Here is a 17,147-nt window from a genome sequence, read left to right on the forward strand (position 1 = left end):
GTCCGAAGTTTAATGAGGCGTGGTCAGTTAAGAAATAATTTCTGAAGAGAGAAAACGGGATGATCCCCCTCAATTAGGAGAGTATGCGTACGTGAATGGATTGGAATATTCTAGCCCGACCCGGCAGGTATAGTGATCTTTGTCGTCAAGACTGGTTCTCAGTTCCGCGTATTCTTTCCATGAGGCTAAAGCGCCCGGAGCGTGAAGCTGGAAACACATCTCCATTAACGATGCGTGGAACAATATCCTCGGAACCCCCACCCCCCACATGTCTTCGTGGCATGACACTTATCCTAATTAAGCACATTTAATTTCATTTTTTCTTTATTTCTTATCTATCTCAAAATGTATCGTTTTTAGGATATAGATTTGCCGGATTATCTATAATGGGCCTTTACTTTCACATTAACTTTAATTTCATGCTGGGGAAGGAAAGTGGAGTAGGTACATATTTTTTTCGAAATGAAGGTCCATTTCTTATAGGCTTTAGTGAATGGGCTTGCATTTGGAAAACCAAAATCATGTTATAGAAACCCACATACGTGGTGAGGTCTTTCAAACTATCCTGAAGATGTAATCCGCTCATATCCCCTCGCCTTCTAGGTATAAAGTCTTTCTGCACAAGTAGTCCCAGAATACGACCTCTCTGAAGCAACTTGTTTGGAATAAAATCTCTTGAAGCTCTTTCAAACGTTCAACACGGGAAAGCTAACGATATCAAAGAAATAGTATATAAACATGATCATTACGAAACTGTATACTGATGTACAGTGTGGGGGTTGGTTAAAGCTATCCAGTTGAACAGAAACAGCATAAGGAGCTCCTGGGGTCTGTGGAGCCGAGTGCTCACCAAGAGGAAAAAGTATCCCTCCGCTTGACATCAAGAAGCTGATCATTTCAGTTCACAACAATGGTATAATTTTGTTAATGCATTATTATTTTTATATATACAACTAAATGCTTAAAAAATATTTTCTCAGTGGCTCAAAAACCCTGTAAGCATTTCTTGTATCTGCAATAAAGCTTTATGCCCTCCCTATTTTAACATCCTTAGTTCATTTTCCGAATGTATTTGATAAACAGCGAAAGCATTCAACTACATAAAAATATGATGTTTTGCAAATTTCTAGTAACGATACGTGTTTTCGGTTGAAAAATTTGCTAAAGAGTTACAGAATTTTCAGTATCTTCCCTCATCCTGAACTAACAGACGAGGCTTCTCAGCAGCACCAAATAAGAGATTAGACATATAATTTAATTCCTGATTTTCTTTGATTTGGGTGGAATAATGAAAGTCACTGAAACAGTTAAGAAGGATAATTGTATTAATTTATCCTTCTCTTAATTTTTTTCTCTATCCTATATCGGATTATTTTTAATATTATTTCCTAATACTTGAATGTCGCCATACATGAAAAAGAAAAAACCCAACAATGCACAGTTGTAACCTTTCTTCAGAAATGACACTAATATTCCTGACAACACCATAGCATTATTTATCATCACCGCAATAATTTCCTTGTTTCTTTTGGCTTTAGTCTTCTAATTCTTCTTTTTGTTTCAAGCATTGAGCAACTGAATAACTGTGTAGCTCTCATACTTCATATTTGAAAGTCTTCTTGGCTTGGTCAGGATTGTTCGTCCTGTAGGTTGGTAAGAATATTCATTCTTTTCTTGTAATTAGTAGTAATAGTAGTACTACTACTACTACTACTAGTAGTAGTAAGTATTTTCACTTTTCCTTAAACTCAGTATAAGAACTTCAAGTAAGTCCTCTGTAGGGCCGCGCCATAGCTCAAGCGGTTAGTCGCTGGCTTCCCACCGCGGCGGCCCGTGTTCGATCCCGGGTCTGGTCAAGTGGGATTTGTGGTGGACAAATTGGCCCTGGGGAAGGTTTTCTCCGAGTACTTCGGTTTCCCCTGCCAATCTTCATTCCACCAATTGCTCCACAATCAGCCTCACCCATCATCTGGGGCTGGTACAATAGGCCAGAAGTGGCCGCAGTACAAAGGGACTTAGTCCCACCCCACTAGCAATAAAAAAAGCTCTCTCTAGACATGAAACTATAGGAACAATTGAATTGCATATAACACAGCAGCAGTAGAGACCGAATATGTAATGACTCTAATTACCAGTGCCTGGTGTTAGGTAGTTCTGAGCCAGTGCCAGTAAAATTTATCTGCCTAAGACATATCTTAACTTTGCATTGTTATCTGATTCTGAGGTGATATTTACCACGCCTCCCTTACCCTAGCCTCATAACCAATCCATNACATAATTGTTTCTTTTTTTCCCGAGCATTTCAATATCAAACACGTGCAACTTATCTAGCGCCCTCAAAGAAAGATACCAATTTTCACTCCTACACAACACAACTGATCAGGCCAAGGAGGATGAGGTGAGCAGAGCATGTAGCACGAATGGAGAAGACGAAGAATGCGTATAGGATATTGGTGGGAAAGCCAGAAGGAAAGAGACCACAGGGAAGACCAAGGTGTATGTGTGTGGACAATATTAAAATGGATCTTAGATAGGATTGGAGAGTATTGATTGGATTGATCTGGCTCAGGATAGAGACCAGTGGAGGGCTCTTGTGAACACGGTAATGAACCTTCGGGTTCCATAAAATGCTGGGAAATCCTTGAGTGGCTGACGAATTGGCGGTTCCTCCAGAAGGGCTCAGCTCCATGAGTGAGTAAGTAAGTACACAACACAACTGACAAAATTGTTACTTTCTTTCAAATGTGTGCGTCTGGATACAGGCGAATTCAGCCTTAACAAGGAGAATATTATTTTCATACACCCAGTCGTACCCACCTTTGGTAATAACGCAGCGAAGCTTATGTAACTCCGAACATAAGAAGTCGGTCTGTATGGAGACGGAAAAATAAGGCACACGAGCTCACAACTGCTCGCCGTATTCATAACAACCATCAAAACCGAAATAATTCGCTTTGAGATGCAGCTCAACTTGCTTACATCACCTTCCAATATCCGTTTCTGTATTTACAGACAAAAACGCAGAGAATAAAACATGACTCCGAGTGACCATGCATGAAGACACACACATTGAGTAAACCATTCTGCCTTCAGATCGAGATATGCATCACATAACCAAACACGGCCTAATAGTGGCCAATTATAATGTTTCTTTTTAGTTCTTTATTTTCATTTTTAGCTTATTTTACAACGCTGTCGGTAAAGAGGGTGGGATGGGAAGGGGATGTAGCATGCATGGGGAGAACAGGAATGCACACAGGATTTTGCTGGGAAAGCCATAAAGAAAGAAGTCACTAGGAAGACCTAGACGTAAGTGGGAGCATAATATTAAAATGGATCTTAGATAAATAGGTTGGAGTTGTGTGGATTGGATTCATCTGCCTCAGGATAAGGACCAGTAGAGGGCTCTTGTGAACACGGTAATGAACACTCCAGTTTCATAAATTGTCTGGAATTTCTTGAGAAGCTAAGAGACTGGGGTTTCTCAAGAAAGACTCAGCTCCAAGTTGGTTGGTTTGTTGGTCGGTCGGTTATAACGCTGTTGGTACCGTCTAATTATTCGATTAGAGTGAATAATAAAATTTAAATGGCGTGAAAGTCAGCGGCCGCGGCTTCATTTAAGATAACCCGGAATTTAGTAGGAGGGATTGAAGAAAACCATTGAAATGTTTAGTCAGTGTTCCGGCACAGATCCGAGCACCTTCCGAATACAAGTCAAAGCTGTGAGCGCTTGAACCAGCTTAGTTAGTAGTACAAGTACAATGGATTTCATCTTCTGCTCCGAATTAGCATTAGGCCCTGCTTATGAGACAATGAATCTTTCTAAACACTGGATAAAAAGTAAAAAGGTAAAGCTATCTCTGTAACAGGCCGAGGAGGCCCATAGGCTTGTGAGACGTCGAGGTTCCCACATTTGCCGGACAATCGGTTCACAGATGGCGGTGAAGTTGTCAGCCTTACGCTCAGGCTGCTCTTTACCCCCAGGAAGATTCCTGGTACTCATTTCTGTTAGAGGCTGAGTGGATCCCAGGGCCATAATGCGGCTGGAAGTATTAGATCAATTGAAAAAGATCCAATGACCCCATCGGGAATCGAACCAGCGAACTTCCGGCTTGTATAATGCCTCAATTAAGTACTCTACCTTGCGCCATTAAACACTGGGTAAAGTTTCTTCGTGGCATGTATTGCCTTCGCTCGCTTGGAAACCTGGATCGTGGGTTCGAATCCCACTCAGGGCAAGGATGTTTAGTTTGTGTGTGTGCATTTTTCTATGTTTGTGTACAGGTAGAGGCCTTGCGACGAGCTGATCACCCGCCCAAGGAGTCCTACCGAATGTGTAAGCTCTAGAAAAACCGAAGTGAACGGAGAAGTTCATGGAGCTAGGCCTAGGTCCACTGGGGCTGTGGTGCCAAGGGGAAAAAAAGAAGAAATTTCTTAGTAATTAACAAGTATTATCAATATGATAAAAACCTGAGCAAATACGTGTCAACTGATTCCTGATGGTGGATGGCGACGGAAAATGGTGTAGGGGAACTTCATACTGGTTCGATACAGCCCATAACGCTCGTAGGTAAAGTGGGGTAACTGGCATTTGCCTTAAGCGCTTAGCCAGAGAGTAGGCTGAGCAGATGTAGGAGATAAGAAAAACAAACACAAAATTTTAGTGAGAATATCTGAAAGACAGTGCGTGGAAAATGTAGGCGTGAGGGGATAACATTAAATGAACTTTTAAGATATGTGGATAAGAGGTGGATTAATGAGGCTCAGGATACCATTGATAGGATCTTGTATTATTGGGAAACAAGTTCCAAAAGCCAGTGAAAGTTTTTGACTAGGTGGGATACTACTAGCTTTACAAAAATGATCCTGCTCAATGGAATTACGTAGGATTTATTTGATACGTGACGTGTCCATCGCCAAACCTGTACATACGCAGGTCAACATAACACAAAGAAACGCGAACATACCTTGAAGCCATAGCTGGAATTCGATCTCGTGTTCGTAAGCCTTGGTCTAAGCAGCCACTCTGCATTGCACTGTTCACAGCAGACGACATATCACATGAATATCTCAGTGACACAACGTGACGTCCGTCTGTCATGCGGTTTGTTTGTCCATGTTTTTGTAGCGTTTTTCAGTTCCCAAGCCAATTTCTTAACTTTTAAAGAATTCGGTATTTGATGGGGGCCTTTTTACGACGATGTCAGTAGCTAAAATATAGCGTGGAATGGTAGGATGATTGATGAATGATAAATTGGAAAGGATTTGGAAGGAAGCGGTAGTGATCTAACCAAGTTAATACAAGAGAATTCGCCTGGAGGGACTGAGGAAACCCATAAAAACATCAGTTACGATAGTCGGTGATCCAGCCGAGATTTGAACTGAAACGTTCCTTACTGAAGACTTGCATGCAACACAAAATACACGTATAATTGGAGGAATTACTTGAGTCTCAACGGATCTTGATTTTTGTGCATGGTATTGTAAAAAAGGTGTTACTAAAATCCATTTTCAAAAGCGTAGGAAAGAGCCATTACCTTTCTAATTCATAACAAACACTCCATCACGACTGTCATTTAATAAACAAAAGAAGGGGAGGACACAAAAACATAAAGCATCCCCTAGGATTTCCTGGGCTCCTACTGATATGTGAGCCTGGAATTAGGGCCTGCAGATCAATATTAAATAAGTAGAGGATGGTAGATACAATGCCATCAAGCAGGGGTAAACAAACTGTAGTCATCGTCTTAAGAGAGAGAAAAAGTAACTCATCTAATTCCATGGGGGACATTTTCTTTCACTGCTTGCTGTTATCTGATTGATAGGGAATTTCCTGTCGTTACGTAATTCTGAAGTTTGGGTCCACTCGGCACGGCGGCCACTGATTGACCTATTGTAGCTTGCCCCGGGTGATTATGATGGAGAATTTGATGGAATAAAGATTGGCAGGAAAAGCCGAAGTACTCGAAGAAAACCCGCCCCAGCGCCATTTTGTTCACCACAAATCCCACTTTACCAAACCCGGGATCGAACCAGGGCCGTCGCGGTGGGATAATTCTCAAGTTAGTCATTATAATTAATCTTATAGTTGGACACCTCTAAATTACGCAGAAAAAAAAATAGGATTACAAGACAAAAGATTCGTGTTTGCTCTTCATGCATTGATATACAAAAAATAAACCTTTAACCCATAATGGAATATAAATAATTGTTCTTTATACAATTTCTGACCATTGCACAGAGGCATCGAATGACAAGTTTTGGAGAACACTATCTGAAAAATTTAAGACACAGTATTTCATTGCGACAGCCCCCGCCATGAAGAGTAAATAAATTAATTACTTTGCTGGATCTGAACTTATCATAGCAGTGGCTATGAAGAATTGTACCTTCTGGGATATAACTCCGTGTAGTCTGATGAAAGTCAAGGAGAGATCTACTTGTCTGCTTCATGTTAGTCTCTTGTTTCTCTTACTCTTCAACTCTGAAGATGGAGACGATATTTTCCTCCGAAATATCAGTCGAATCTCGCCGGAATACACGACGTTATATTCCAGAAGACAGAATTCTTCCTCTCCGTTATATGTTCGCATGTTGTATTAAGACCAACATCGTAGTGGTCCCAATAAAACTGACAACCATTTGTGTTCCCTCCATTCGAACTTTTACCCGATGTACTGTGACTGGGGCATTGACCTGACCACTCACTCGCATCAAAAGTCGAGATTAAGAATACACTGCAGAAATTCATCTTCACGCGTCCTGTTCACTCTCAAACTGCATGATGCGGAAATCAAGAGTGTTTCTTATTTATTTACTTCTATAGTTCTGTATTTTTGCACTTATTTATATTCGCAACTTTTAACAACCTCGTCAATATCTTTACCTTCCGGCTTGTATAATGTCTCAACCTCGCGCCATTAAACACTGGGTAAAGTTTCTTAGGCCGGCCACGGTAGCCGAGCGGTCAAAGGCATGTACTGTCTTCGCTCGCTTGGAAACCGGGATCGTGGGTTCGAATCCCTCTCAGGGCATGGTTGTGTTTGTGTGCGCGATTTTCAGTGTTTGTGTACAGGTAACGGCCTTGCAACGGGCTGATCACCCGCCCAAGGAGTCCCACTGAATATCTAAGATCTAGTAAACCGAAGTGAAACGGAGAAATTTCATGGAGGTAGGCCAACGCGCTAATTGGGGCTGTAGCGCGGAGGGGGAAAAAATATACAAGGATGTCTAAACAAGCTTATATCGATTACCCCTCCTCTTACTTCCTTGAATACATCGCCCTTATAATATCTGGTGTATGATCTAGCAAGCCAAGCACTGCACTTTAATAGCAATAAAATTATCAAAGACCTAAAATCCAAAAGGCACCCTGTCGTAGTACTGGGAGATTCAGTCTCCTCTATTCCTGGACATTGAGGTTTAAGTTACGCATTTTGAGTATGTGGGGGCATGCGGTAGCGTACCTGGTTGAGGCTCTATGTTACAAGCCGGAAGGTCGCAGAATCGAATCCAGATGAGGTGGATCATTTTAATCTACCTAATCTTTCCAGCCGCACTATGGCCCTGGGGTCAACTCAGCCTCTGACAGAAATGAGTACCAGGAATATTCCTGGGGGTAAAGGCCGGCTGGCGCGTAGGGCTGACAACCTCACAGCCACCTATGAGCCGACTCTAGAAAATATTGGAGCCTCAACATCTCACAACCCTATGGGCCTTCACAGCCTATTACAGGGATAGCTTTACCTTTTTTTTACTTACTTTATTTTGAGCATAAATTGATCATGTGGGGGCAAAATATGTGGATTTAAGAACGTCTTAGTTCTCTCAGATATCTTGTATGAAATGGAAAATCTTAAATTTTTATGGATCAGAGCTTCTGACCTGTTCAAATTCAGAATTAAGCATGAAACCCTTCGTCCTTTAGAAGTTGGTAAGGTATCTTGGTCAGGGATCCGCATACACAGACCTGTGCACCATAAAGAAATGTAGCCAGTGGAAGGACAGAATTATACCGCTCCCTGCTAAGGCTAGACAGGAGTTTATGTTCACTAGCTGTACAGCTGTATGACCACCAGAGAAATAGAGCATTGCAGTAATTAGGCTATAGGGTATGTGGGATCATGGAAAAAGAGCATATCGGAAAATGTGGAATGGCCACGGTCCAATTTGATTATATTAATATTTTTCAAATTGATATCATTACCTTTACATTAACAAAGAGTATCCTACCACCCATAAGCACATGTATTACCAATGCTATGGATAATGAGATATGATGCTACCTCTAGATTTGGGGACCAGGTTACATTCTAACACTGGAGATGTGGCATTAAGTCTATTCAAAAATAGACACCTATCTACCAGAATAAACAACATCACATCCCAGATGGCAGAAATCTTAATTTGTTTGAATTGCCCTCTGTATGTAAAATTGTTCACCAAAAGTTAATAATTACCAACGAATTGTGAACGACCGAGAAGACGAAGGGAGAAGAGTCTCTGAGATGGAAGAGCTTAATACAAGCCTGCCTTTAAGTAGATGATGATGGTGATGTAAGATTGTTTATCCCTGAATACAAATGTGGCTAAGCAAGTGTATAATGAACCAGCCAATAATTCCCATGGCGGTTGGGACCCATGACATGAGAATCCCTTCAATATAAATGTAGAGTCAATAATTAAAATGAATGCATCTCAAGAGGGTCATCAAATATCATCTAAACCAGAGGGAAGATAACTGACAGCGATCCAAAATGTTATAAGTTCCATATTTTTGTCAATATGCGCCACAATGATCGAGGTCTCACAGAAAACAAGGTAGTGGGCATGAAGCTTTATTCACTTCTGAAACGTTGCCATGTTTAACTCTGTAAATTGAATATTAAACTTTTGAAAATATTTTGTTTTGTGGATGATTGAATAGGATGCTTATAGCCAATTTGAAAGGAAACGGTTATGACTGCTGTACTCTTACCAAAATAGCATCTGTTCCCATTATAAGGTGAAAATATTGAAACTGATTTGATCAACACATTGCCAGGCAACAGCTCTGTAAACACAGTTCAACACAAAAAATAGTGTTGGAAGTTGATACCCCCCATTATAGCCTACAACTAAAGAAATAATTATTATTATACTTCTGAGCAATCAAAATAATGGGGCCCAGTATACATTCCACATATTGTACCAGCATGATTAAGCTATATAGCCCAGGAGGTACTTTCTATGAAAAGAGACACCTATGAAGAAACATGACCAGTACATCTGCCACACATAAAACAAGGACTGTCCAGGGGTTTAAGTCAGGTCATCTAGGTCTGTACAAGAGCCATCAAGACAAGGCAACTTCAGACAAGTTCAGATTTGATATGAGCATTTCCCTGAAGTGTAAACATACATGTAAAGAATCATTTCATCATAAAACAGTAGAATTGAAATTAATGATTGCTGGATGTGGTCTTTGATTTGTTTCTCATAAAAGTTGTTGATTTTCCATGTCAGTCCTGTGTATGAAGCAGATGAGGTTGTGTTCACCCTTCTACCTATCTGCATACTTCATTTATATAACAACTGAGTAAATTTCAATCAAATTTGGTATGAGAGAGGTCTTCACTTAAGGATACCAGGTGAATTTCATTTTTGTTTGTATCAGTAAAATATAACCGATACTTTACTTGAATATTATAGTATAACCTCCTTGCATTATCATTCTGCACTTGCACAATAAATAACATGAGCTTGAAAAACTTTTACAAGAGAAATATTTACAGTATAATTATTGTGATTTTCTACTGATTTGAAAACACTGATAACAGCAGCACAGAACACCACCATGTGTAATTATTTCCAAAGTTTGTCATTTTGGGGATAATTTTGGAAGCACATACTCAAAAATATTGTTCCTATATATTACACTGCCCTTATAAGAAATTTACACTCATACAAATGTAAAACACATGCACTACACAATTATACTTTTCACAACAAACTACGTAATAAATATTACATAAGATCATTCAGTACACATAAATACACAGAACACTAGTCACATTTTTATGTACATCACTGACATCATCACACACTGCAATAGGTATTATTTTAAAACACATTAAGTACCTGGAATGTATATACATTATACTTTTTTTTTTTTTAATTTTAGGCACTTTTTTAAAGATGTAATTTTATGACTAAAACTCCATTATTTCATGTAAGAAAATATCATTAATCTTGTAATTAAGTTGGTGACATGCAGCCACTTCTCCAGACTTGGGTTACAGTCTCAAGAAGTACAATTTCATCTTTAGCTATGTCTCAGCTGCTGAGCTAAGACAGTTTTAGTACATGTTGTCACTCTAGAAGCCACAAAACAAAGATAAATTCTACAATCAATCACACACATTTGACACATTTTCAGAATGATCGGTACCTCATTTCCATCTTGGTAACATCTCTCACTTAATTAAATTCATACTCTTGAAAAAATTAACTTACATCTCTCCATAGTTAGAGAAAATAAAGTTCCTCCATCTAAAACATACAGTTAACAATGGACTTTAAACCACAGCAAAGACATTAAAATTTTAGAGCAATAATTTCTTCAGTAAAACTTAATTTTACCCCTTTTCTGACAAGCTGATTGTATTAATGTTGATGGCAAATATTACCAATGATACTACTTAATATCAGCTTCCCCTTCCACAGTTCTATATCACAATCAGCATCCAAAGATGCTGTAATAGCACCACTTCCCCACAACCATGAATAAATTTCAACAGCACCAGAGTTCTTCTTGTCTCTAGATATACAATCTTCAGTATTAACACCATACAAAATACACATAAAATTTATATCCTTTCATTTTAGAGTTAAAATGATGGAGTATAAAGGGAAGAAACTATATGAGTTTAGAGAAAGGTGAAATGACTTCTATTATCAAGTGAGTCCCTGTTCTTGCAATTGCTATTTAGTGCCTGTCTCACCACAAATAATTTCAATGCACTTTAATGTATATTTTTTTCCTTCAGACGTTGTTCTTTTACTGATATCAACTGAAAGAAACAAACTTATTTGAAATAATAACAATTAAATGAATCCAAAACAAATAAATAAACCTGCGATAAATAAGAACCAGTAACTCTATTCATGCTAACATATCATGTATTGTTTTGTTACTTTTACAAATTTCAGTTACTTTTGAATGTTACTGGTTGTGAGTGTTGTATTTTAAGTTGTATTAATACTGTAATAATTCATAGGTTTTCACCAGTTTATTTTTTCTAGGTTCTATTTAGACTTGAAGTCCCTTAAGCATTTATCAAACTTTACTCTGGAGTAAGTTCACTAGAAATATTCACCACTGAATTTTAAATTTCAGCATCACTACTTTAAAAGGCGTTTAAACCTCAAATACTCAAAATGTATTTGAACAAAAACCTCATTTGACTATTCTTAATGTAAGCCCATTTACTCGTAAAGCTTTATAAAAGATCTTCATGATTTTCCTTCCATACTTCCACATGCATTAGCCTCATTTCTTGTAAAGTTATATAAATGTCAACAATATTTAAGCTCAAAAGTTACTAACTGTAAAATATTTAAAAGATTTACAAATTAGTTTAAGTTATTTTCACTTCTACAGATACAGCGCTTCTAATATTAAATTATTCAGTTGCTTGAAGTAAAGTATCCGACTTTGAATAGTTTCATATTATGATTTCCAACTCCAATTGGAAAACTTATAGATGAAGCCAGTGAGTGAATCCTTTCAGCAAAGCTGTTTGTAACAAACATCATGATTATATTTCCAGATTCTGCAGCAGTACTCATGAATGATTAAGCCTTCCGAGTTTAAGCCTGCATTTTATGACAGAAACTTCTGATACTTCAGAGGAATGCACAGCACCCATATTCTGAATTTAACTGCAGTTCCTTTAACTTCTTGTAATATTTTACTATAATAAACGTTTCCTTTAATTTACTTACATTATCATATTTATTTTTTAATTTATCATTGATGCAATTAAAAATATTATCAAATCATTTAACTTACATGCAGTTGAACTGGAAGAGCAGAGTTGATATCGATGGGTCTGACATTCTAAACGAATTATGGTGTTGAATCTGAAGCAGTTATGTTCCTCCAACACATCAGAAACTTCTTTAAAAAGAACATGGTGCAATAAACTCTTTAATTAAACTATCTCTGGCATTTTAAACTATATGTCATCCTAAATAGTTAACAAAGGAATAACTTTGTCAGGCTGATAACAGATGGTAGAAAGAAACTACAAATATATGGACCAACTTTCACTGAGAAAAGAATATCTAAAATTCTTCATCAACTTGCTGGAATGAAGACTGAATCACTCAGTGTACATGTGAGAACTTTTAACTATGACAATTTCAAAAGGAAGGTGACATCTTAATTACCATAAAAAAAAAAACCACACACGCACACGCACGCACGCGGAAGCACTAATAGGTGATAAATTACAGTGTTGTTTTATGGTCACTGGCATGGTATACTGGTGGTTTAATAGTGTCCTGCTGGTTTAATAGTAAAAGTATTCACATCTCAAATGGAAAACCGAAATTAAATAACCAGTAAAATGACAAAATTTTTTACTCTACCAAAAATATGAATTTTGATTTTCTTCTTATGAAAAAGATGAATGGTTCTCAGTGTGTAGGAAATTAAGATTCAGACCTTATTTATGAACTTTTCATGAGACAAGAATCAATATATTCCTTGCTATCTTAACATACATGTTTGTTAATAGTCCTCATTTTTCTGTTCTAACATTATTGTTATACACAAATACCTGTACTTGATTTTTCTCTTCATCTGAACTTTACATCCTCTGCACAGAGCTGCCAGCAATATCAGCATGGTTTGACCTCAGAAGACCTCCTTACGGAAGCTAAAGCCAAATTGGTCGCATTTGATCCGCAGTATCCTGCCCAGCTGTGGTGGTCCACAGTAGAAAACTGTCACCTTCCCCTTTTTCTGGTCCAGGAGCTGCTTGAACACTTTGTCCCAGTTTGGACGTCCAGCATTGGTTCGTGTCTTTAAACCAGTGATTAAATCTCGTTTCTCCTACATATTAACAAGAAAAATTATGATCACTTATCCTTATATTATTGCTCGCAGACTCCTACATTAGGCATTCTAATTTTAGTGGAATTAGGACTGCTTTCATTACACACATCAATGTGCCACAAAATTACAAATAGGTTGTTAATTTTAAGACTTTTGAGCTTACTAAAAATGTTCCATAGAGAAAAATGATCGTGAACAAAACTTCGTTTTTCAAAACTGCTTCAAGAAATGTAATATGACTAGGGGTAAAACATTATTTTTATGTTTAGCAGTGAATTTAATAAGAAAGTGTATTCTCAGAGAATGTTACTTGCCATACAAAAAAGGTGTGTACAGTTGTGGTGGCAAAAAATGGGCGGGACTGAATATCCTGTAATTAGTCCATGATATAGAAATATGGCTGTAAACAAAATATGTAATTTTTGCAAGAACATCTTAAAACGATAGTCTTTGGTGACTGGAACTGAAAATTTATTAAATACTCCTTGAACATTCCTGGATTACTACAGCCCAAAATGGAGAAATATCATTACCTCAAGTACAGCACAGAGAAGAAAGTTATGACAAAGGAATCTTTTGGTGTCAGAGACAATCACAGTTCCAGGAAACAATCATCTGTGCATTTAGCACAAGTATCCTGGTTATACAAAGGATTTTCACAGTTTTATGGAATGGTATGTCAAACTGAGTTTTTTTTTTATTTTTTCATAAAATACAAAAAATGAAGAATAAATACTTTTATATAAGGTGCCCAAAAGCATATAATTCTTTATTCTATTGATATATACTGTTCATTTAATTGCTTTTGTTGCAGTATATGTTACTTTTTATTAACAGGTAGAGAAACTTGCCTTCTCATGCAGAAGATCAAGTGCAAGCTGCAGCCCCACTGCCTTCATATCCGTCTTCTGTAGGGCACTAGTGATGTACATGTGCATCTCGAGAAATCTCTCCATGGCGCCACCAAGTTCTGCCTGCTCAATCTCAAGCTGTGATAGCAGATTTACGAACCACTCAAATGAGCGCTGATCTCGGTTGATCCAGAAGAAATCCACCTGGGCACAAAACACTGTGTCAACTGTTTCCTGCATCTAACACAGTAGGACTCAGTAAAATTTAAGTTTGAATTGCTACAGTTAGAATACAAAAATGTAAACCATAAGGCTAATTAAAAATAAATGACTGAATAAAAGAACACATCAGAACATGAATAAATGAAAAAAGAACAATAGGAAAGGGAGAAATACTGAAAAGAAAAATTATTAACAGGTCTTATAGTGCCAGGACACAGTAAATTTAAATAAAATTGTAAATAATGATATAAAAATGCTAACTTATGAAAACATTACAAACAATGCTCCTTCAGCTGTTGCTTTCATAAATATTTTTCATGGTAAAATACTGGCATGGTCTAAGGCATGTACTGTCTTTGCTCACTTAGATACTGGGATCCTGGATTCGAATCCCACTTAGGTGGTGGATGTTTAGTTTGTGCCTTTTTCTGTGTTTGTATACAGGTAGAGGCATTGCGATGAGCTGATCACCCACCCAAGGAGTCCTACCAAATGTGTAAGATCTAGAAAAACCGAAGTGAATGGAGAAGTTCATGGAGGTAGGCCTAGGCCCACTGGGGCTGTAGTGCCAAGGAAAAAAAAATACTGGCATGCAATATTACAGGAAAACATGATGTACAGACAGGATGATCAGGGGATCAATTGCATAACTACATTTCTTTCTGGTATTATGATCTGAGGATGTATTGGATTTGGATCATATCATATATCATATCTATATCATCATACAACATATATCATATCATATCATATATCAAATTTCATTTACCTTGCGTAAGTTCATGACTGTGGCAGGGATGTCACTGGCCCAAGCAAACTTGCACCTTGGACAGCAGTGACGTGCTTTCCAGTATCGATGCATGATGGACTGCAAGATGGAGGCAAATGGAGTGACACCAATTCCTGTTGCTATCAGCACAGCATGCTGGGCTCGGAATATGTGACTTGAAGGAGCACCATATGGGCCATCCAAGTAGATCTGCAATGATTAATATCCAAATGCTTTATAATTCATCACATGAATGCAATATGACCAATAAATCTTTTGAATTGTAATACCATGTCATTTTAGTTTAGAGGCTATTTACAGAAGGCAGTCATGGTCTGTTTTTAAAGCAGGCCTTACTATCCAAAAATTTGCCTGCAGAGAATGAGAAGAACAATAAAGACTATATGCAGTTGGGCTCCTAACTAAATTTAAAACTATCAGCAAAATACGAAGCACTAGTGCTAGCTACTAGAGCGTTCAATCACTCCATGCTGCAGATGGAGAAAGCAATGATCTCCAAACACTAGCCAACTTGCATATGATTATGCCATCCCAAAATTAGTCACATGGTTTACTTAGTTCTGTAAGTCCATAAGTTGTGATCAAGAAATTCCACTAATGACTAGTAACTCACAAACACTCAAATTGGTTTTATACTTATAATGGTATTAACACTAATGCCAAGCATATAATTTAGATTATCATATTTTTTAAAAGTATTCAAAACACAGCAAATATTAGTAATAATTTGATTAAGGCTACGAAATATTTCCAACATGTACTCATCTTTACAAGTCTCTTTTTGCCTCTGAACAGTCAAGTTTCACATAAACATTTCTAATTCAGGATTGAACCATTCATAAACAACGGCTACTTAAAACTGGGGAATCAATTGAAGTTGTGTTTGTAAAATCCTGTAAATTGAAGGTCATTGTATTAATATCACATATGCTATCCTCCAGTGAGGACATGGTGAGGCTAATATTTGATAGAACTGGTTTCCATTGTCCATTCTACTGTTTTTTAGGGACTTGCTGAGCTTCACTGTATCAAGAGCAACAGTAGGAATCATCTGAAAATCATCCTAATATTTTCAGCATGCACCATGTACATGGGCAGAGCCTTGGTAATTGTTTCACTTCCTCTTCAGTACATAATTTTCTTTTTGTTATGACTGCATCAACTGTTCATCGAAGTGCACTTTCTCATAACAGAATGAATGACTTGTGTCCATAATAGTATGCAGGGCAGTTAGTGCGCATGCACAGATTTCTTGAATCCTTGTAATTTGCATACTGCAAATTTTACTGAGGTATATTACAATATATACCAGATAACAGAATATTCACTTAACTTTATTTTGCATTTGCAATCTACTTTATCTGATGCAGATAATACAGATAGTACCTTGCATTAAAATTACAGTAGGATTATGTATCTTACAGCAATTAACCACAGAGTAATTTCCATGCATTATATAACAAATATGGAAAATTGTGCCTGGAAGAAACATAGAGAGACTAAGAAATAAAGCAAGAATATACTGGTACATGGAAGAGAGAAAATTGATTACAAAACAAATTATAAAAGTTTTGTTATGTAATGCAGTGAAGTTGCTACAGATAACATTTCAATGTTTTCCTGATGGAAGAGCAGAATAGGGGCATAAGTTGGACAGCACAGAGTTGTTATGCTGCTCCTATCAAATAAACATGTGTGTACACATCATATAACGAATAGCCAGGCTTAAAAAAAGACATGATGAGACAAAAAAATAGACCACTGAAAATCAGAAACATCTATGGTGTTGCAGAAAAATAGTTCTGTTAAAATTTTGTCAAAATGAGACAAGTGCATCATAAAATTCTCTTAATTAAAAGGATCAAATAGAAACCAGGATATGTCCCTAAGCACTTTTAATTCAGTAACATAATAAAATACTGAGTTAAATATATTATTGCATAACTTCTAAAGTTTTTTCATTTTCCTCCAGAAATGACATTCAGTGACTTAACCCTTGTTTCTGTAATAGCACAGGTATATTCCTGAAAGAAATATAATGAACCGATGCACAACACAAATCAGGTTTTTGATATCGCACTTTTTCACACTTCACATAAAGCATTTCATTCATATTTGAAAGTACATGTAGATTTAATTCTCCTTTCTATGATACTGGTACTTGCAAGCTTTCCTCTTACAC

At 37.4% G+C, this 17,147-nt stretch overlaps 1 protein-coding gene across 7 annotated transcripts in view; it reads right to left on the minus strand.

Moving 5' to 3' along the window:
• Positions 1-9,895: 9,895 nt before the first annotated feature.
• Positions 9,896-17,147, minus strand: part of LOC111870791 (NADPH oxidase 5) — a 404,301-nt gene continuing 397,049 nt past the window's right edge. For all 7 annotated transcript variants that reach the window (XM_023863331.2, XM_023863330.2, XM_023863327.2 and 4 more), the window contains 3 exons: positions 14,945-15,154; positions 13,954-14,157; positions 9,896-13,099 (listed from right to left, as the gene is read on the minus strand). In XM_023863331.2, coding sequence (XP_023719099.1) covers positions 12,902-13,099; positions 13,954-14,157; positions 14,945-15,154 — 612 coding nt within the window. In that variant the 3' untranslated portion in view covers positions 9,896-12,901. The remainder of the gene's footprint in view (positions 13,100-13,953; positions 14,158-14,944; positions 15,155-17,147) is intronic.

This window comes from Cryptotermes secundus, unplaced genomic scaffold, assembly GCF_002891405.2.
Source record: "Cryptotermes secundus unplaced genomic scaffold, Csec_1.0 scaffold499, whole genome shotgun sequence".
NCBI classification, from domain to species: Eukaryota; Metazoa; Arthropoda; class Insecta; order Blattodea; family Kalotermitidae; genus Cryptotermes; species Cryptotermes secundus.